General features: G+C 37.8%; 1 protein-coding gene across 1 annotated transcript in view; it reads right to left on the bottom strand.

The window, feature by feature from the left end:
* Nucleotides 1-726: 726 nt before the first annotated feature.
* The window catches only part of RAD23B (RAD23 homolog B, nucleotide excision repair protein), a 45,620-nt gene continuing 24,566 nt past the window's right edge, over nt 727-21,780 (bottom strand). The window contains exons 4-10 of the mRNA XM_049895497.1: nt 19,427-19,695; nt 16,919-16,974; nt 12,805-12,932; nt 10,490-10,625; nt 8,680-8,807; nt 6,989-7,159; nt 727-3,146 (exon numbers count right to left, since the gene is read on the bottom strand). Of these exons, the coding sequence (XP_049751454.1) occupies nt 3,033-3,146; nt 6,989-7,159; nt 8,680-8,807; nt 10,490-10,625; nt 12,805-12,932; nt 16,919-16,974; nt 19,427-19,695 (1,002 nt within the window). The 3' untranslated portion in view covers nt 727-3,032. The remainder of the gene's footprint in view (nt 3,147-6,988; nt 7,160-8,679; nt 8,808-10,489; nt 10,626-12,804; nt 12,933-16,918; nt 16,975-19,426; nt 19,696-21,780) is intronic.

Raw genomic sequence — 21,780 nt, 5'->3', positions numbered from 1 at the left:
GTTTTTTTTAACTTATGGCCCATACAACCCTGCGAGCCAAACTGGCTCACTGCCTGCTATATCACTGTAGTTTGCCAGCCCGGCACTGAAGAGCAAACTGAAAAAAAATGGAGGACAGCTGAAAGGACATGCTGACCACAGCCTCATGACTAGGAAACCCACCAAAATAGACTTGGCCAGGAAGTGTCCATTCCCTGCAACTGCTTACTCTTGAGTATCTTGTAGTGGTCTTATGCTGCTGAGACAAGTGTGGGGAAAATGGGAATTCTACTATAATCTCTAACAGGCCTCCACTTGGCAACCATGAACCTTGACTCACCTTCTGTCACGTATCTCATCTCTTTGTTGACTGAGAATAGGAACAAACTGTACATATGAAGAGGAAACCCTGGTGGTGTAGTTTTCAAGTGCTACGGCTGCTAACCAAAAGGTCGGCAGCGTGAATCCACCAGGCCCTCCCTGGAAAGTCTATGGGGCAATTCCACTGTGTCCTATAGGGTCGCTATGAGTCAGAGTCGACTTGACAGCAACCAGTTTATACATGAAGATATGGAGGCCAATAAAACTGATCTAGTGCCTGGCTTATTATATGCTACATTCACCAATTACCGAAGAAAATAGAAGCACTAGTGATTATGGCACTGTCAATGTTTTAATCTAAAATTCCATGTGGCAGAATCATTTAAAAAATGAGAAATGCAATGTTGGATGTATTGAAAATATTTTATAATCAATTCTCTAGAATCCTAGCCATCTAATACAGGAGAAAAATTACGTGGTGGAACACTTTAGTAATTTTCAACAGTGAAAGAAATATTTGACTAGAGGACGGCAGAAGTTTAACAAATATAAACTGAGGCTTCCTCACATTTTCCATACAGCAACTACAATAATAAAAACATTTCAAGAAATATAGACAACAGAATACCTAAAATGTCAGAATCCAAAGTCAAATAGCCACTTACATTAGGAGACTTAGCAAAATGGTTTGTAAATTAAAAAGATAACAGAAAAAGGTCATGAAAAGCCTGTTTCTTTTATAGCGTCTTTAAGCCTATCAGGAAACAGATTAACAAGGTAAAAAGGATGGCCAAAACTTGGCCTGAGCTGTCTTTGGGTAATTATCAATTCCACTATTTGTAGTTTCGCTGTCCAAAGACAAGAGCTCCATGCCACCATCTTCTGCTGTCATTTTCCAGAAAAAAAGAGGCTGCCGCTGCTTTGTTTTTTTCTTCAGATTTTTGATACACTCTGAGCAATAAGGGAGCATGCAGAATGTAATAAATGAGTATTCCGTTGTCCGACCAGAAATGCCACCCTTCTTCCCACCTCATTACTCTGCCTTGGAAGATGAACATTTACAGATTCTCATTTTATTCTCCTGAGACATTATGCATGATCCATTATAAAACATACAGGTAATACAAAGTCCAAAGGCTTATCATGTTTATGGAACAAACAAATGAGAATCAAACTACATAACACTGTGGGGAAAAAATCATGGTTTCATTTATTTTCATAAGTGACAGGTTACGAGTGCATGACGTAAAAGCTTAAAAATCATCACCAAACTGTGCTAAGAACATTGTAACATTACGCAGGGAAAAATCTGTGCAAATTCATCTTACTCAGTATTGGATGGTAGGGAAAAAATTATTTCTTTAAATACTCTTGTTTATATTCAGGCATAACAGATTTTAAAAACTGAATGAGTAGACAACTGCCCTCTCTTTATGATCAAATAACATTACTTATGAAGGAGAATCAAAAAAACTGAGATTAAAAAAAAAATCCAAATAAAAACCAAGACTGCTATTAAGATTTTTCTTTTAATATGCCATGAGATATCCTGATTGTGTATTTTCCGAAGTACTTTTCCAGCCACATCTCCCAACCCTTCTGAAAGATTTCACCAGTCTTTCCAATGCAATAAAAGATGCCGGGTATAGTTTCATTCCCCTTCTCTTTCTGAGGGCAATATAACACTAATGGCCATACATTCTTATCTAATAAAGAAAACATTTATAAACATCAGAAACCTGGTTTTGAAACATTTGCATCAATTTTTTTACCGAATCAGCATTTGGTGGGTTTTAAAAAAAGGCAGCAGTTTGCACTCACGGCTTGCTGATAAACACATTTCTGCTGAAGGAAGGGGGTGAGGGAGAGTGAGTGCTGCATTTCTCCATTGGCCCCAAAAGTGCTCTTTCACAAAGGGATACATCAAAAGCAAACATGCAACGGTTGTTTTAAAACTTTTACTGCAATGTAACAATGAAGTAAACAGTAATTAGACACCTACCAATTTTTTTCCCCAAACAAAAAATGTAAACAGGAAAATAACTGCCTATACTTGTACAGCTTCTCAAATTATGTTAGAAGGGTCACACATTCAATGATCAAGAAATTTTAAAATAGCAATTATTATTTTCATTTTAAGAAAAGGTTCCCCTTCTCCCTCCCCCCCCCAAGTATTTAGCATGAAAGAATGGGCTTCCTTACACATTAATTTTGTACTTATTTGAAGCAGCAACAATAACTATCAATAATTTGGCATTTCTGTTTACAGTTGCTCCAAAAATTCTTCCAATTTCACAAAGCCATTATCCAGTGTTGCCATGAAATAGACTGTAGATTCTAGGTAGCAAAGATTCTTTCTGAAACCAATGTTAAGTCAAAGAAATATAAAGCAGGGCATTACACTAAATTTCTGGATCTATTACACTAAAAAGAGTGAAACCTAGGGAAAATTACCTACTGTTTTATAGAAGAAATAAAGACCTGCAAAAGCTGATTTTTGGTTGTATAATATTTTACACACTGTGTGGATCAGCGGCATCTGCTAATTTAAGCAGACATGCACTGTATTTATCCCTGCCCTATGTCCTGTATCCCTCCCTCCCCACCCCAAACCATCTACTACCTTATACCAAGTATTGTGGATATGAGCCCAAATCATCCCAGACAATCCAGTGAACAAAGTTAGTGTAATGCACTGGTGTGAAGTGTGAAATAAAAAAACAAAGTCCCTTTCAATCTTCATCAAAGTTTTGCTGTAGAAGAAAATTGGCAGCCAAATTCTCATTCTTCTCACAAGCAAAATATGCTTGTATCACAAGTCCTTCAGGAAATCCTAATGCCTTTAACTGGAAAAAAAGAAAAAATATATAAATTCAACCCATCAATTATAGCACATTTAATTTTGTTTACCTATCACAGACCTCAGGATAGCACTATATAACAGATTATGCTTGAAAACATACAAGGGACACTAAAAAACTCTTTGAGAATTTTACACGAATTCATCCTCTCTGAATATGGATGCACTGTCCAACTCAAAGGGCTAGAAGGAATCCAGGACCTTTCCTTCCACAATTACACTTCTCTGTTCCCAGTGAAAGCTATCACATAAACAGACTAACAATTACTGTGTGAACACTCTGGCATAAACACTAAAATTTGGCTGCCGAGACAATTCAACGGGGGAGAGAATAGTCTTCAACAGATGGCTGAGACAAGTGGATATCCACACGCATAAGAATGAAGCTGGACTTCTAACACCTCACACCACATACAGAAATTAACTCAGGGACATAGGTCTAAATGTAAGAGCTAAAACTATAAAATTCTTAAGAGAAAACATAAGAGTAAATCTTCATGACCTTTGATTAGTAATGGTTTCCTTGACATGACACTTTCAAAATCACCCACAAAAAGAAAAACCAGATAAATTGGACTTCACTAGAACTAAAAACTAAAGTGCTCTGATGAGCACTTTATCAAAAAAAAAGAGACAACCTCTTCAAGGAAGAAAGTATTTGTCAACCATATATGATAAGTATTTAATATTCAGAATACATAAAGAACTCCTACAAGTCAACAACAAAAACACAAACAACTTTACAATGGACAAAGGACTTGAACAGACATTTCTCGAAAGATATACAAATGGACAATAAGCACATGCAAAGATGCTCAACATCATTAGTCATTAAAAAAAATAAAAATGAAAACCATAATGAGAAACCACTTCACAACCACAAAAATAGCTTATTATCAGGAAGAAAATAATAAGTGTCGACAAGGACACAGAACCCTAGCATGTTGCTGGTGGAAATGTAAAATTGTGCAGCCAATGTGGAAAACAGTTTGGTGGTTCCTCCAAAAGTGAAACATGGAATTACCGTGTGACTCAGAAACCCCACTGCTAAGCACATAACCAAAGACTTGAAAGCGAGAGACTTAAAAAGACAGCAGCACATCATTGCTCACTGCAGCACTATGTACAATAACCAAAGGGTGGAAACCACCCGAGTGTCCATCAACAGATGAACGGATGATCAAAGTGTGCTAAATAAACGTGGTGAACTGTTATTTTGCCAAAGAGAAATGAAGTTCTGATACATGCAACAACATGGATGAACGCTGAAACATTATGCTAAGAGAAATAAGCCAAAGGCAAAGGGACAAATATCAAATATTGCATGATCCCACTTATATGACATATCTAGAATAGCAAATGCAGAGACATAAACATTGTTTAGTAGTCCCCAGGGGCTGGCGGTAAGGGGAAATAAGGAGTTACTGCTTAAAGGGGTACTGTCTGTTTGGGGTGCTGAAAAACACTTGAATACAGATAGCAGTGGTGAACGTAACTGATGTCACTAAACTGTACACTTAAAAATAGTTAAAATGGGCAATTTCTGGTTATATGTATTTTGCCACAATAAAATTTTAAATAAAATACATGATCCTATACAATCTCGTAAATCAAATGGCCCTTAGCATATGAAGGAGTGAAGGTAAGGATGTAAGCGCCTAGAGGAGTTAAACTGTAACTATACCCAATTATTTGTAAAGCAAATCATGTTTTTCATTAGGACCAAACACCACTCTCAATTTCCATGCCTTATTCAATACTTCATACTAAATAAATGGAAAAACATTCTACATTCATGGATCAGAAGACTTAATGCTGTTATGCTGCTGTTATGAATTGAACCGTGTCCCCCAAAACATGTGTTGTAAACCCTAACCCTTAGACCTGTGGATGTAACCACATTTGTGAATAGGGTTTTCCTGTATTATTAGTGAGGCCATATCAGTGCAAGGCGTGTCTTTAGCCAATCACTTTTGAGATATAAAAGGAGCAGATTAGGCACAGAAGCAAAATACCAGATGGAGATCTTTAAGGAACTTCCAAGAAGAAGCTGAGACAAGGATTTTCTCCCAGAACAGACAGAGAGCTTTCCCCTAGAGCTGGTGTCCGGAGTTCAGACTTCTAGCCTCCTAAACTGTGAGGAAATAAATTTGTTTGTGAAAGCCACCCACTTGTGCTATTTTTGTTACAGCAGCACTAAGAAAGTAAGATAGATGCCATTATCCCCAAATGGATCTACAAATTCAACACAAGCCTTATCAAAACTGAAGCAATCTTTTTTGCAGAAATTGGACAAGCTGACTCTAAAATTGATATACAAATACAAAACCAAAAAAGAATCAATCCCACTGCTGTGGCACCAATTCCAACTCACAGCAACCCTATAAGACAGAGCAGAACTGCCCCGTGGCGCTTCCAAGACTGTAAATCTTTACAGAAGCAGACTGCCACATATTTCTTCCTACAGAGTGGATGGCGGGTTCAAACCGCTAACCTTTTTTTTGGTTAGCAGCCAAGAGCTTTCACCACTGCACCAGCAGGGTTCCCTACAGAAATACAAGGGACCTAGAATAGTCAAAACAGTTTTGAAAAAGAACGAAGTTGGAGCACTCACGATTCCTGACTTCAAAACTTACTACAACAAAGCCACAATAATCAAGACAGTGTTGTACTGCCATAAAGATAAACATACAGAATAATGGACTAGAATTGAGAGCCCAGAAATAAGCCTTCACGCTTATGGTCAACTGATTTTCAACAAGGATGCCAAGACAATTCAATGGACTAAGAATAGCACAGGTGGATATCCCCATGCCAAAGAAGGAAGCTGGACCCCTACACCTCACACCATATACAGAAATTAACCCAAAATAGATCACAGATCTAAAACTACACAGCTCTTTGCAGAGTACACAGGAGTAAACCTTTGTTACTTTGTTGTTTTAGGGAACCGTTTCTGTGATACGACACCAAAAGCACAAGCAACAACAACAAGAAGATCTCCAACACAGAAATCAAGAATTTAAAACCCGAATCTCAAAAGAAAAATAGCTGTTATACAACAATTCAGACGAGTGTCCAGTACTCATTTGTTATTTGAGGGGTCAAAACATCACCATGATATATCTATTTTTAAAACACATAAACATTGAGCACTCATCAATATCATAAACAATAACATATTATTTTCTGGATGATTTCCTAAGTGTTAAGTTAAAGTGCACCTTATTTGCTTTTCATCTCAGAAAATATTTTGCAAGATAAAACAGGGCATAAACATGAAACTATGATTCTCTTTTTACAAATATTGACAATGGGGTCCAGAGAAAATGAACAAGTCTCAGTGTTATAAAAACTAGGTTACTGCAGTGTCACAATCTCCATTCACCAACCTGAGAAGGATGGAAAGAGGTTCTAATGTTTATTGTACATAATTCTTGTTAAAATTTGAAATATAAAAAACTGGTATAATCTAGAATTGGGTATATGCTTTAAGATCAATTTTTTCTTATCAAATTTTAAAACATCAATGAAACTCTTAGTTTCTCCAGATATTAACACCTATTTCATGACAGACTGGTACTTACTGCTAGTCCCTTGGCTTCACGAAGGACAAAACTGGGGAGCAGAACTGAGAAGAGACTGTCTTTATTGCAACTCCTCGGGCAATGCTCTATTTGGCTCTTCTAATAGAACTATCTTTGATGACAGAAGTGCCTTGTATCTCTGCTGTCCAATACAGTAGCCACTAGGCCCATGTGATACTGAGCACCTGAAATATGGCTAGTGGGGCTATTGAACTGAATTTTTAGTTTTACTTAAACTCACCCTTTCTATAGCTTCTTTTTCCTGAGGCGTTACTTGAATATAGTTCATATGACCGCTTCCAGCTTCTGCAATTCCTCCGCTGCCACCTCCACCCCCTCCTCCTTGACCACCAGCTTCTTGAACTGGTTCATTTAACATCTGAATAAAATGCTCCTGGTGTTGGCTAATTTGCTGTGGTGATTTGAAGGACAGAGAAAAATAACACATTGATAAAAAGTATCTTCAGGAACATAACCCCACAAATAAGAGGAAAAGCTTTAACTTTGCAAATGCAATATTTTAGAGTGATTCTGGATTATTCAGTTTCTAGATGGATGTAATTTCTTACAGATAACTAAAGAAACTCAGTACTTTTGAATAAGGTAAATGGTAATGGATTAAGAAAACTGACAAATGCTCTCCTGCACCCCATTAATGTAAAAAAAGACTTCTTTGGCAACCATCACTTATAATGGTTGCCAAATTTGTTGCACAGCATAATTTAATTGATATTACTAAACTTTACACCTGAAAAATGTTGTATTATATATATTTTTATAACAACAAAAAATGTGGGAAAAAGACCACTTAGGGACTATAAACTGATAGCTATGTTTTCTAAGAGGCAGTACTCCACTCACAATAAACTGGAAAAAAGTGAATTAAAAAATTAAACAGACTTTGTTACAGAGCTTCTCAGACCGTTTAGTATGTTAGCGTGCACTGGGAATCTCCAAGAGGGAAACAAACTCACTATCTGAACACGTCAAATTAACCCAATCTCCATCCACCACCCAGTTCTTATTAATACACCCACAGCATAAAATTCCGAACGTGGTGTGGGAGAACGGTTTACACCAAGTTGGTGGGGCAGGGGGGCACCCACAGCATAAAATTCTCCTGAACTCGGTGTGGGAGAACGGTTTACACCAAGTTGGTGGGGCGGGGGGCACCCACAGCATAAAATTCTCCTGAACGCCCTGCGGGAGAACAGTTTACACCAAGTTGGTGGGGCGGGGGGCGGGGGGGACACCCACAGCATAAAATTCTCCTGAACGTGGTGTGGGAGAACGGTTTACACCAAGTTGGCTGGGGTGGGGGGGAGGGGGACACCCACAGCATAAAATTCTCCTGAACGCGGTGTGGGAGAACGGTTTACACCAAGTTGGTGGGGCAGGGGCAGGGACACCCATAGGATAAAATTCGCCTGAACGCGGTGTGGGAGAACGGTTTACAGCAAGTTGGTGGGGCGGGGGGCACCCACAGCATAAAATTCTCCTGAACGCGGTGTGGGAGAACAGTTTACACCAAGTTGGCTCGGGGAGGCGGGGGACACCCACAGCATAAAATTCTCCTGAACGCGGTGTGGGAGAACGGTTTACACCAAGTTGGTGGGGCGGGGGGCACCCACAGCATAAAATTCTCCTGAACGCGGTGTGGGAGAACAGTTTACACCAAGTTGGCTGGGGTGGGGGGGGCGAGGGGGACACCCACAGCATAAAATTCTCCTGAACGCGGTGTGGGAGAACGGTTTACATCAAGTTGGGGGGCGGGGGGGGGGGGGGGATACCCACAGCATAAAATTCTCCTGAACGCGGTATGGGAGAACGGTTTACACCAAGTTGGGGGCGGGGGGGGGGAGGTGATGAACTTCTTCACAACGTGATACACTTTAAGACCACTTTCAAAATCAACACTGATTAAAAAGTCACCTGCAGTAATTGAGGATTCTCTCGACCTATCTGTTGTAGCAATGCTGGAAGCAGGGAAGGATTCTGTTGAATAATTTGTCTCATCTGTTGAAACTGTGGTTGATTTCGTAAAAATTCAAGGGGATGTCCTAAAAATACATATGAATATTTTAAAAAATACAACTAGTAATTACATATATAAACAGTTGGTTAAATCATACATTTAGAAAGCAAACACTGGCAAGTAAAAATTATGATTTGAGTTCTCAGATGTATGTATAGGAAGTAAATTATTACAAAACCTTCAAGATGCACCAACTTGCAAATCTAATACCAGAGAAGTTATTCCTATCAGCAAAGGCTCTTGGAGAGTGCAGCGCAGTGGAAGAACCAATCTTCCTTACAATTGTCTTGGCCGTTCAATATTACCAGTATCAGAGCTTGTGCCCTGTATGTACTCTATCAAAATAAAATGTACTATCAGTTGTTCCTGTTCCTCAAAAGTTCCTCAGAAAAATACATACCAGAACTTAACAATAATAAGAAACCCACTTATTTTATAATACAACCAAACACCATCAAAGAAAAGAATCTAAGCTAAAATTCCTGAGAATTTCTAAACCAAACAAGTCAGAAAAAGAAGTTTAACACTTAAGAGTTTGGCTTTGCAGATCAGGAGGATTTTTATTAATATAAACACTTATCATTAGAAAAAAGACTTTTTAATGAAATTTAAACATTTGTGATCTGTAAAAAACTTCAGGTAAGTTAGCTGTAAGACAATCTAGGACTAAGACATTCAAACATCTTTAGTCAAAGATCCCTTTACAATAACAAATATTAATAATGCCCAATAAAACATAAGACATAACTTCTGACTTTTTGGGGTATAGTTGCTTGTCTGGTTATGTTAAGGAAACCAAATATTGTGTTTATGGTTATGAGTAATGAGAATTTACACGCTGTCATTTATTATTCAGGAAGACAATTGTTCAAATGAAAATGACCACAGCACATGAATGTTTTTTCTTCTTTGTATAACACTAATTTTATAGATGAAGAAAATGAGACTTGGAAACTAAGTTACCCAATTAAGTGCTGAATGGGAAAGCACACCAAATCTGACACCAAAGCTACTGTCTCCTCTTTCCATACAAAGGGCTTAGGGACTTTTGTCACCCAGACCCGACAACTTTTATAGTTAGAACTCAGAAATGCATGAAGGAATAGCCTCTTCAAAGATAACAGTTTAACTTATTTTATCAATATACACAGATAGAATGAAGGAAATTCTATGTAATTCCTGGCCTGCCCATGGGCTCTAGGCTTTACTCTGTAGTCAAACCTTTGACAATGGAAGTGTGGGTGTTGACCAGTAAGGAGACCTGGATTCAAGTTTTAGTCTCACATCTAGATACAAGATTTTAAACCTCTTGGATTTTATTTCCTTGTCTGTAATAATAACCACTATGATCCTTCTGGCTTTAAAATCATACATACTTTGTGACATTTATAGGGTGCTAAAGAAGAAACAAGGCGAGCAAACCATTCTGAATGGCTTCATAGTTTAACACTAAACGCAACCTGGGGAGCACCTTTCCTTAGATTAAGCTACACAGAATTCATCCTTTGCCAAAAACAGTAGCAGTGATGTTTATAACATTATGAACAAAGGATACCTTTCTTGGCAAAGTTTCTTTTGGGCCCCTCTCTAACATTATCTTAGGTGTTATTAATATGCTTCAGGAATTAACCTCATCCCAGTAAAGAAGATTAGTTAACACTAAAAATTCAGGACCATTTCTTCCCCACTGAGAAAACTCTACTTTACCTCCAGAACTTGTTGTTGTAGTTGTTGCTGTCGTAGTTGCTGCAGCTGCAGCCACTGCTGAAGACTGAGGCGTCCCAGTACTAGCTGCTTGAGGGGGATCAACCACAGCCTGACTTTCTCTATCTCCAGGGATTCCCTATAACATAATTTCCAAGCTTTAAAATATTCCATCAAAGTTCATTAAATATTATATAGAATAAAAGATTTATTAGTCCATTTAATAACCCTGTCTAATTTCTAAAAGCAACAAATAGTTGCCTGCTTCAATTAAAAGTTAAAGTTACCCACTTGAGATTGTGTTGGCAACTCTTGTCTGGAGGGGGGATGGGAGGATAGAGAGAGAGGGAAGCCGGCAAAATTGTCACGAAAGGAGAGACTGAAAGGGCTGACTCAAGAGGGGGAGAGCAAGTGGGAGTAGGGAGTGAGATGTATGTAAACTTATATGTGACAGACTGATTGGATTTGTAAACGTTCACTTGAAGCTTAATAAAAGTTAATTAAAAAAAAAGTTAAAGTTACCACAAAAAAAATACCAGACTTACTGGCCTGACAGAGACTGGAGAAACCCCGACAGTATGGCCCTGGACACCCTTTTGGCTCAGTAATGAAGTCACTCCTGAAGTTCACCCTTCATCCAAAGATCAGACAATCCCATAAAACAAAATGAGACTAAAGGGGTACACTAGCCCAGGGGCAAGGACTAGAAGGCAGGAGGGGACAGGAAAGCTGGTAATAGGGAACCCAAGGTTTAGAAGGGAGAGTGTTGACATGTCATGTGGTTACTAACCAATGTCATAAAACAATATGTGTACTGTTTAATGAGAAGTTAGTTTGTCCTAAGCTAGCTAAGTAGAATTAAAAAAAAGAAGGAAAAAAAGTGCATATTGAAAACATCTAAATAAAATACATAGAGTTACTAAGAAAGCTGCAAGTATTCAAATTAGGTTGCAAATGGCCTGAGGGTAAAAGAACCCACACTGCAACAATATAAGGCAGTGCTGTCCAACAGACCGCTTCACAATCCTGGAAATGCTCCACATGTGTGCTGCCCATATATAGCTACTGAGAACTTGAAATGTGGCTAGTGTTACTAAGAAACTGAATTTTTAGTTTTCTTTTATTAAATTTTAAATAATCTAAGTAGTTACTTGTGACTAGTGGCTACCTTACTAGACAATACAGCTCTAAGGTATAAAGGGGTTTTGCAATTTAAAATATAAGTCATGAAATGTTTCTATAGCAACACATGTTACAGGTAACTCCAAAGTACCTGGGGCAAGATCCTAACCTTGCATTAAGTTAATAATGTTCAATATTTAAAAGGTCAGTCATTTAAAATTTTAAAATATTGATACATCTTATTAAAATTCAACATAATCATGCATTTTGTGCCACATTAACTCTAGTTGATTTTTTTATTTCATAGAAACTTTTGTGAGCTGCCGCTCAGTGAAAAATTGCATTTGTAACTCTAGCCTTAAGATCATCCAGAGGTGCTGATGCATATATGACAGTTTTGAAATGACCCTGAAAAGACAAAGTCTAATGGAGACAGATCAGGTGACCAGTGGCCAAACAGAAGGATCCCTCTACTAATTCATGGGTCTGAGAAAGTGTCATCCAGAAAATGCTGCATACAAAAAAGTAAAATTAAAATTATTCAAAACTTATAAAACTAAAAAGACACAAAAGAAATTTAAATAAACTTTCGAGTGATGCTTTAAGCAAATGTGTATCATTTATCTTCAGAAGTTATTTTAGCTTAAAACTGCACTAACACTTTCAGGACACTATTTTGATGGACATGATTTACAACACTTCCCTCTGCTCCTATTAAAAAATAGTCTTTATCAAATTCTTATAGATTCTAGAAGGAAGAGAATGAAGAAGGAAACACTACATTTGACTAGATGGTATATTCTCCCACTTTACAATAAACCAGAAGCCAAAGAACAATATAAGGAATGATGGATAATGAAAGCAGGGTAACGGCTGCCTGCATCTGGTATCATTCCAGGACTGGAAACAATGTTTCTGAGAGAGTCTGCTAATTCAAGTTCGGGTAACTACCACTCAGTCTCTCAGTTTGTCTTACAGTGGTGACTTGCATGTTGCTATGCTGCTGAAAGCTACATCACTGGTGTTCCAAGTACTAGCAGAGCCACCCATGGTGACTTCTAGACTCAGACAGACCAGGAAGAAAGGCCTGGTGATTTACTTCCAAAAATTAACTGATGAAAACTTTAAAATTTTTGTTCCTTTGAACTATTGCTCTTAAACAATTAGAATAAAGAAAAATGAAATATGCTTCTTACCATTAAAAGATACTCCACTGCTCTGTCAGGGTTGTTGAAACTGGCCCTTAGGGCTGCAATCACTTGCTCTCGTTCATAACCCATTGACATGATCTCAGTTACCATATTCTCGTAGGACTGCCCTGTCACTAAAAAAAAAAAAAAAGTGGGGAGAAAAGGGACATTTAATAAATAAAATTCTCCACATAGATCTTGAATGTATATATGTATACAACAGTTCAGGCACTATAGTGCTAGGAGTATAAGGATGACCAACAGTATAAATTACAACATGTATGTGGCTGACAGAGTAACAGCCCACCCAAAGATGCCCACGCCCTAATCTCTGGAATCCGTAAGTATGTTAAGTTACATGGCAAAGAGAAATTAAGGCTGCAGATAAAATTAAGGTTGCTAATCAACTGACTTTAAGAGAGGGCAATTATCCTGGATCATTCAGTTAGGACCAAGGGTCCTTAAAAAGCAGAAGAGGGATGAAAAAGGGTTAGAGAAATGGATGTGAGGATAGGTAGCAAGGTGAGAGATGGAAGAAGGGGGCCCACTAGCAAAGGAAAGTGGGCAGCCTCTAGAAACCGGAAAGGTCAAGGAAACAGATTCTCCTGTAAAAAACTCATTGCCATCTAGTTAATTCCAACTCATAGTAATCCTACAGGACAGAGTAGAATTGCCCCCCCCGAGTTTCCAAGGCCGTAAATCTTTATGGAAGCAGACTGTCACATTATTTCTCCCACGGAACTGCTGACCTTTCAGTTAGCAGCCAAGTGCTTAACCACTGCACCACCAGTGCTCCTTAGAGTCTTCCTAAAGGAATACAGCCCTGCTAATTCCATGGATTTTAGCCCAGTGAGACACATGTCATACTTCTAATCTACGGAACTACAAGATAGTAAGTTTTTAACCACTAAGTTTCTGATAATTTATTACAGCAGCATTAGAAAATTAATACATTGTATCCTCTCACCATATTTATTCAATCTGTATGCTGAGCAAATAATCTGAGAAGCTGGACTCTATGAATGGGGGCATCAGGAATGGACGGAAGACTCGCTAACAACCTGGGTTATGCAGATGACACAACCTTGCTTGCTGAAAGTGAAGAGGACTTGAAACACTTACCGATGACAATCAAAGACCACAGCCTTCAGTATGGATTACACCTCAACATAAAGAAAACAAAAATCCTCACAACTGGACCAATAAGCAACATCATGATAAACCAAGAAAAAGACTGAAGTGTCAAGGATTTCACTTTACTTGGATCCACAATCAACAGCCATGGAAGCAGCAGTCAAGAAATCAAACGACACCTTGTATTGGGCAAATTTGCTGCAAAGGACCTCTTTAAAGTGTTGAAAACTACATCTCATTTTAGACTTCCAGGCCTCAACAGTCTCCATCCACCACACACCAACTACACTCCTGGGTTTTCTCCTGGTTACTTGAACAAGTCATATATTTTTCTGCTACAGTCTTTACATGTGCCAGCCTTCTCTGGATGGCTAGTTCCTTCATGTGCTCCAGCTGTCAATTAAAGTTACAGTCTCAGAGAGATTTTACCTAACCACCCTAGGTAGTCTTCTCCCCTCTCCATTCTTCATGTGTTTTCTTAAGATCATTTGTCATGATTTGCAATTTATTTAATTCATTCTTCTTTCTGCCACTTAAATGTGAGGTTCAACTATGCAAGGGAATGTGTTAGTCCCTATCGTTGTGTCCCTAAAACACAGCTGATGCACAATATTTTGAATAAATTAGGTATTTCTGCAGAATTTTCAATAATAAAGGTATCCAATAGCTATGAAAGTAGCTATAAAACCAAAATCTCATGAGCAAATTCTGCATTTGATACCTTGTTCAAATGCAGACATTTGAAAAAGGGTAACGACCTTTTCTTTCCTAATTCGTAGGGTCGCCATGAGTTGGAATCAACTTGACGGTAGTGGGTTTTTTGGTGGGTTCCTAATTCATAAAGTACGTTTTAATGTATTTTTATTAATTACTCATCGATATAATAATTATAGCACAAAGCCACTCAAGTGGTAACATGCTTTTCAGTAGTTCCCCCATACACAATCAGGTAATATAGTTTTATAGTACTGAGATTATACTATTTTAATTTGGTGTTTCTCATTTAATTCTCACGAAACCTCTGTGAGATAGATTTATTTTCATTTCCTTTTAAAGAGGATGAGGCTGAGGCTTAGATTCGTAAGTTGCTCAAGTTCTCAATGGCTGGTAAACCATGGTGCTAAAGATATAAACACAGGCCATCAGGCTTCAGAGCCCCAATTCCTAATTATTACACTATGCCTTCTAAAACCAAGTTTCTTAACTAATCAAGTTATAAAAACTCAAAAAGAAATGCCTACGAGCAGAATGATACTTTTAGATCTGAACAACATGAAGGCAAATGATAATGAAAAACTAGGTACAATGGATAAGAGACAGAGCTAATGAGGCTAGAGAGTTAGGGATCAAGAATCTTATCTTGAATTTATCTTCTAGGTCGTAAGAAACTATTAAAGAAACTAATAACAACTCCATTAGATCTGCCTTGTAGAAAGTCCACTCTGGCAGGGAAGAGACTAGTTAGAAAAGGATAATGCTACAGTAACAATGAGGCAAGGACCCGAATTAAGCCGCGGTGGAAAACGTTCCAGAGACTTCAGGAAAGAGAATCAATAGCTCACTGGCTCACAGGGCCAAGAGAGGCAGAGGAGTCAAGGATGGTGCCAATTTGTAAGAGCTGATGATGGTGTAAGTAAGGAAGGGAACAAAAGAATCAAATGACGAAATAAAAGATGAGTCAATTTGGAGCCTAACGAGTTTGTGGAGGTTGTAGGTTTTCCAGCTGGGAGTTTAAAGAATGAGTCTAGGAGCTCAGAGACATCTCTACTGGAGTTAAAATTTTGGGAATCCTTCTAGTATACAGGTAATTGCCACTCCCATTGTTATGAACTCTGAACTATGGCCTAGAGCAGAACCACCCTGTATGTTGAAGGAGCAGGTTAAAAAAAAAAGTAGTAGAAAACTTGAATAATCAGAGGTTATCAGTCAGGAAAAAAATGGTGTCACAGAGGCCAAACAAATAAAACTTAAAGGAGGAGGGTATCAACCGAGACTGGGTACGTTAAAGAGCAAAGGTAATCCCGAGACCAAAACATAGAGAATGGCTGCTCTAGGAAATATGAACATGTAAAGCCTACACTCCACCCCGCTGAAGCTGCTGTTCCCAGCCCCTCCCGGCTTCTACCTCCCTGCTTCTTCCCACTCCATTAGCAGGCACAATGGGAATCCTACCAGAGATACTACCATGGGAAAATGGGGTGGAGGAACCTGATTTATTTTGACAGGGGAGGAAGAGATGGAAAAACCTCATTCAATAGATAAAATTAAAAGTTGGGATAAAAAGAATATTTTGCTGCAAGTACAATACAAGCAAACCAGATGGAGATGGGCACTTATAGGACCACAAGTTGGAAACGAAGGCCAGAGGTGAACAAAGATAAGTGCGAAGCAGATCTAGTAAAATGTTACACCCATTTCAAGGACGCTTTGTAAGTCTGTATACAAATCAACACTTGTTAAGACCTCATTTAAAATTTGCATTTGGAAAACAGAAAATCATTTGCTTTAAAGAAGGGAATGTGCTTAACTCTAGTATTGAGTTTTAAACGGTTCAATAGGTAAAATATTAATAATATAGGGTCGCTATGAGTCGGAATCGACTCGACGGCACTGGGTTGGGTTATTTAGTAACATGTTAACCCATTGCCACAGAGTTGATTCTGACTCATGGCAACCCCATGTGCTACAGAGTAAAAGTGCTCCATCGGGTTTTCTTGATGGCAATCTTTATGGGGGCAGATAGCCAGGCCTTTCTTTTGCAGCACTGCTGGGTGGGTTCGAACTACCAACCTTTGGGTTAGCAGCTGAGCACAAATCGTTTACACCACCTAGGGGCATATACCCATTCATAATTATTATTGAAATCAATCATTTTGTAGCTCAATTATAATAAACTATGAAAATACATTTTCATGATCACACAAATGAAACTTAAACCTCTTACCTAACTCTTATAAGGTAATAACGAGGTAGAGTGCATACTTACCAAGTGCACTTGTTGCATCTTCGAAAAGGTTTGACCGAGAAGAATCTCCTGATGTACTGTAAAAGGTTTTTAGAAAATCACACTTCAAAATGTAGAATTTACATTAAAGTTTCGTAACTGTCCAATTTATGAAGAGATTCTTTGATTTTTTTAAATTGCAGTAAAAATAAATATAACAAAATATTTGCTACTTCAAAATTCTTTACATTTACAATTCAGTGACATTACATTCATCATGCTGTACATCCATCACCACTACCTATTTCCAATTTTTTGCTATCACCCTTAATAGAATTTATTTTAATTAAATCAAAGTAGGCTGGAAAAGACTAGAAGTCTTTATATAGTGGAATTTTAGTTCAGTCTTGTTGATAAGTTTTGAACAAGGAAATTAAAAGAGGAAGACATTCAAGTCAAAGGAACACAGCATAAGGAAAAGTACAGAGGTAGGATAAATTCAAGTTCTAACCTAAGGTAGACTGTATAAAAGGACTAAATTTCTGTTGGGGAATTTCAGAACATGAGGCTTGGAAAAAAGTAGACAAGATAATGAAAGGCCATGAAGAGCAGGCCTAAGAAAAATAAATTGACATTTACAAAAGTGGTAAAAGTAGTAGTTAGCAGTTTAAACTAAAACATACACACGAGCCCTTCTGCCCCAATTTTAAAAACATAAACATATTTGACTTCAGTACTGAGAAAGCACTGTAGCAGATCAAGAGCAAAGGAACACAAGTTTGAATTCATAAATTACCAAAACTTTCTAAGCCTCAGTTTCCTTCATCAATACAATGAGGTCAATGATAGTATCCATATAGCCCATACCACTGTAGGTAGGCTTACGGCTTGTCAAGTGCTTATTAGCAAACTGCCTGGAGTAGTAAGAATCCAATGATTATTACAATCAAAATAATCCTGGTATAATTTTTAAGTTGCTTTGTTAACTAGATAGTAAAGTTAACACACAAAGAAGGCAGAATTTCAAAAGAACAATATACAGAAAAACTAAGTCACTCTCCTGACCAAGATCCCCTTATCTAGAGACAACCACTACTACCAGCTTGTATTTAAAAGAATAGCAACTTATAACTAACAATTATTATTTGTAAGCACAATCAGACCTACTTCATGTGTTTCCACAGATGCCCAGTATTCCACCTAATGCACAAAATCAAGCTCTTACTGAGGAAATCTTCAGTGTGGTTCCCAGCTTTTAAATGCTTTCTGAAGTCAAATATATTAATCTCTATAACTTTTTTGGCTATCTTGCTTAGGAAGAAGTTCACCAAACTAAGATTTTCTTATTTTCTCCCATGTTTTCCCACTACTTGCAGCTTAATTTTCACATTAAATCTTTGTCCATCTAGAATTTACTTTTCTGAGCTCGAGGTACGAGAGATCCATCTCTTTCCCCTCAGAAGATGGTTAGGCATTTATACCGCCACCATTTTTCAGCTGGTGGTCCGAAATGACATCTTTATCTTACATTAAGGTCTTGTACCTATTTGGGTCTATTTCTAAACTACTATTTCACTGAGTACTCTTTGTAATATGTGCAATTCTAAATTGTTTAATTCATTATAGTGTATAATACATTTTAGCATCCAGTAGACTAGCACCCCCCCCATTACTTTTTTCCTAGAGAACAATCTGCACTATTTCATACGTTGGTTTTAAAAATTCCTTTTAAACTTTACTGTTAAGAGTAAAGGTATTGCAGCTTGCTTTTTAAACTCAATAACATGAAAGCCTTGAAACCACGTTCATTTAGTATACTTAAGCTTCACATATTTTAACAGCCCGTAATACTGGATACTAGGGCTTCTCAAACAGATACCTGTTAACAGCGAAAAATGAAAACAACCCACACGTCTAACATAAGCTATTATGTGAAACATTAACAATAGCTAATACTTAGCACTTACTGTGTGCCATGTGCTACTTTACATCTTTACACTTATTATTTCATTAAACCTTTAAAACAGCTCTATGAGATAGGTTTTATTGTTATCCACACTTTACAGATGAGTGAAAAAACCCCAAAAAGTCAATTACTTGGCTGAAGTTACAGAACTAACAAATTTAAGAACCAAACACAATGGAAAACTACGTGGCAACTAGAAATACTTACTGACATGGAAGGATGTTTATGATATGTATGACAATGGTCAAAAATAATTATAAAGATCAAATATAAATAATGACTGGGATAAACATCAAGTTATTTTAGAATTCTTGTTCTTTTTGATCATTTGCATTTCCTAACTTTTCTACACAGATAAGGACTATGACACCACCCCCCAAAAAACCAATCAAGACGTACAGAAATCTGGATTATGGAAATTTATACCTATAAACACAGGCAAACGTTTGAGAGCACAAAACTGAAAAAAAGCTTAACATAGTAGAAAGTCAGTTTGATCAAAACAATAATCAAAATAAATACATGCATGAAGTTCTTGTTACAAAGATGTTTTGAGATACAATTTTCTAAAATCCAGTTCTTACCTGTCCGTTGAGGTTGGACTAGCAGCCACTGGTGTTTCTGTTGGTTTTTCTGTGGGTTTCTCTTGTTGAGTTGCACTAGCAGGTGCAGGTTCAGAAGATGCTGTTGTTGATGCTGGAGTGATGGATGTAGGTGTGGAAGTGGGAGCCAAAGCAGGGGTAGGTGCTGGGGCCTGTGCCACAGCTGCTGCTGTAGAGGAACTAACTGCAGCAGTGGTGGCAGGATTTGATTGCTGAGGTGTAGCTGGTGCTGGTGTTGTCACTGCTTTGGGCTAAACACATTAAAAAGCAAATAATGAATTATGATAAAGTACTCAATTATTCCCTCAGACTAGACAGTTATAGGATGCTACAAACAAAACACTAATACAAAGTTGTAACTTAAAATGCGTTCAAATGAGAACATATGTAAATACACAAAATGCATATGCAAAGAAAAGAACCACAATTTTTCCAAATAGTTTTTTATTTATAATTTAAGTTCCTTGGTTATAAATTTAAAATATCTATTGTCACTTAAAAGTATTACCAAAATAATTTCCTTGAAATGTACTATAAACTGAATTAAGGAACATGCCAAATATTCTGCTGTACCAAAAGGGGGAGAAGAATTCCAATACTGACTACAAGCCAACAGTACAAGAGGTGAACATAACATTTTGAGATAGGACAGAGATATATATATATGTAGGCCAAATAAAGTTCTAACCACATGCTCAGCACTTTCTGAACTAGAACAGCAGAGTCATAAAGGTTCCCACAGAGCAAAAAGCAATTACATATGTATAAAATCATATGAGTTTTATTCTACTCCTAAGATGGATTCCTAACACTAACTGTTCAGCTTCTAATCTTTCTAAAGAAAGGTGACTGTTTGATGAAAGATGGGATTAAAATTCAACACGATTTGCCTCAAGTATTAAAAAAACAAAAACTAAAAGCGACAAGCTGCCTAGTGTCTCGTTCAATATAAGTTAGTAGAGAGTGCACTGGGAAAAGAAGGTGGGGAGTGCTGGGGGGTGAAGAGGGCAGAAGGGGCTTTTAAAAATACTAGTGGCATTTAGTCCTTCCTTTCCCAACTCTAAGGGAACTGCCTTGTGGCACAGTGGTTAAAGCCCTTGGCTGTCCACCAAAAGGTCAGTGGTTCTAACCCACCAGCTGCTCCGCAGAAGAAAGACGTGGCAGTCTGTTTCCACAAAGACTTACAGCCTTGGAAACCCTATGGGACAGTTATGCCTTGCCCTATAGGGTCACTATGAGCTGGAATCAACTCCAAAAAAGTGGTTTTGAGTTGGTTTCTCTATTCTAAGGCTCTTGTATCAAGCTCTGTATCCTTCTTAACTGCCAATATAATGTCCTGCAGATTATTAATATTGTTCAAGTCCAGTGAGCTGTAATCCTCAGATGATGTGTCATTGTCAACTGGAGATTCATACATGTGAAGATTTAGATTTTTAAACACCCAAACTTTATCATAACCAATCTAATAAAATATTTTTAAATGCAATATATCCATTTAATATTTCGTTAATTACTTCTGATCAATATTACATTGTAACATTCCATGGCCTCAAGGTCTCTGATGTCACAATGGGCTAAATGATACCAGCCACTCAGCTTTTTGAAGTTTTTCTGCTTGGCTTTGATATTAAGTTTCTCCTGGCTCTTCTTTGCAGTAAGGTCATTTCTCCTTGCTTCCATAGTGCCTAATTGTAGCAGGTCCCTTCCCCTTCTAATTACTGGTCTCTACTTTATCTTCCACTACTCATCTATCAACTTGTTGCACTGTGGTGGCTTGTTGTCTTTGCATGTAGGTGTACTGGTCTTCCTTGTAGGTATACAGATATTACCCTATCACTGACAGTGGTGTGCTTCAGGATAGATCTTGAAATATTCTCTTTGACAATGAATGCTAAAGCTGTGTCACTGGTATTTCAAATAAGAGCAGGGTCACCCAGGGTAGACACGTTTCAGCAGAGTTTCCAGACTAAGACAGACTAGGAAGAAGGGCCTGGCAATAGACTTCTAATAAAATTGGTCAGTGGAAACCTTAAGATTAGTAGTGGAACACTGTCTGATACAGTGTTGGAAGATGTGCTACTCAGGTTGAAAGGCACTCAAAATATGACTGCAGAAGAGCTGCCTCTTCAAAGTAAGAGTCGACATTAACAATGTGGATGGAGTAAAGCTTTCAAGACCTTCATTTGCTGGTGTGGCACAACTCAAAATGAGAAGAAACAGCTGCAAACATCCATTAATACTCAGAACACAGAATGTATGAAGTAAGAATCCAGAAAAATTGGAAGTTGTCAATAATGAAATGGAACGCTTCTATCAGCGAGCTGAAATGGACTGGT

This window comes from Elephas maximus, chromosome 9 (genome assembly GCF_024166365.1).
Source record: "Elephas maximus indicus isolate mEleMax1 chromosome 9, mEleMax1 primary haplotype, whole genome shotgun sequence".
In the NCBI taxonomy this organism is placed as follows: Eukaryota; Metazoa; Chordata; class Mammalia; order Proboscidea; family Elephantidae; genus Elephas; species Elephas maximus.
The sequence above is the reverse complement of the archived record's forward strand: the minus strand, read 5'-3'. Positions and strand labels throughout refer to the sequence as shown.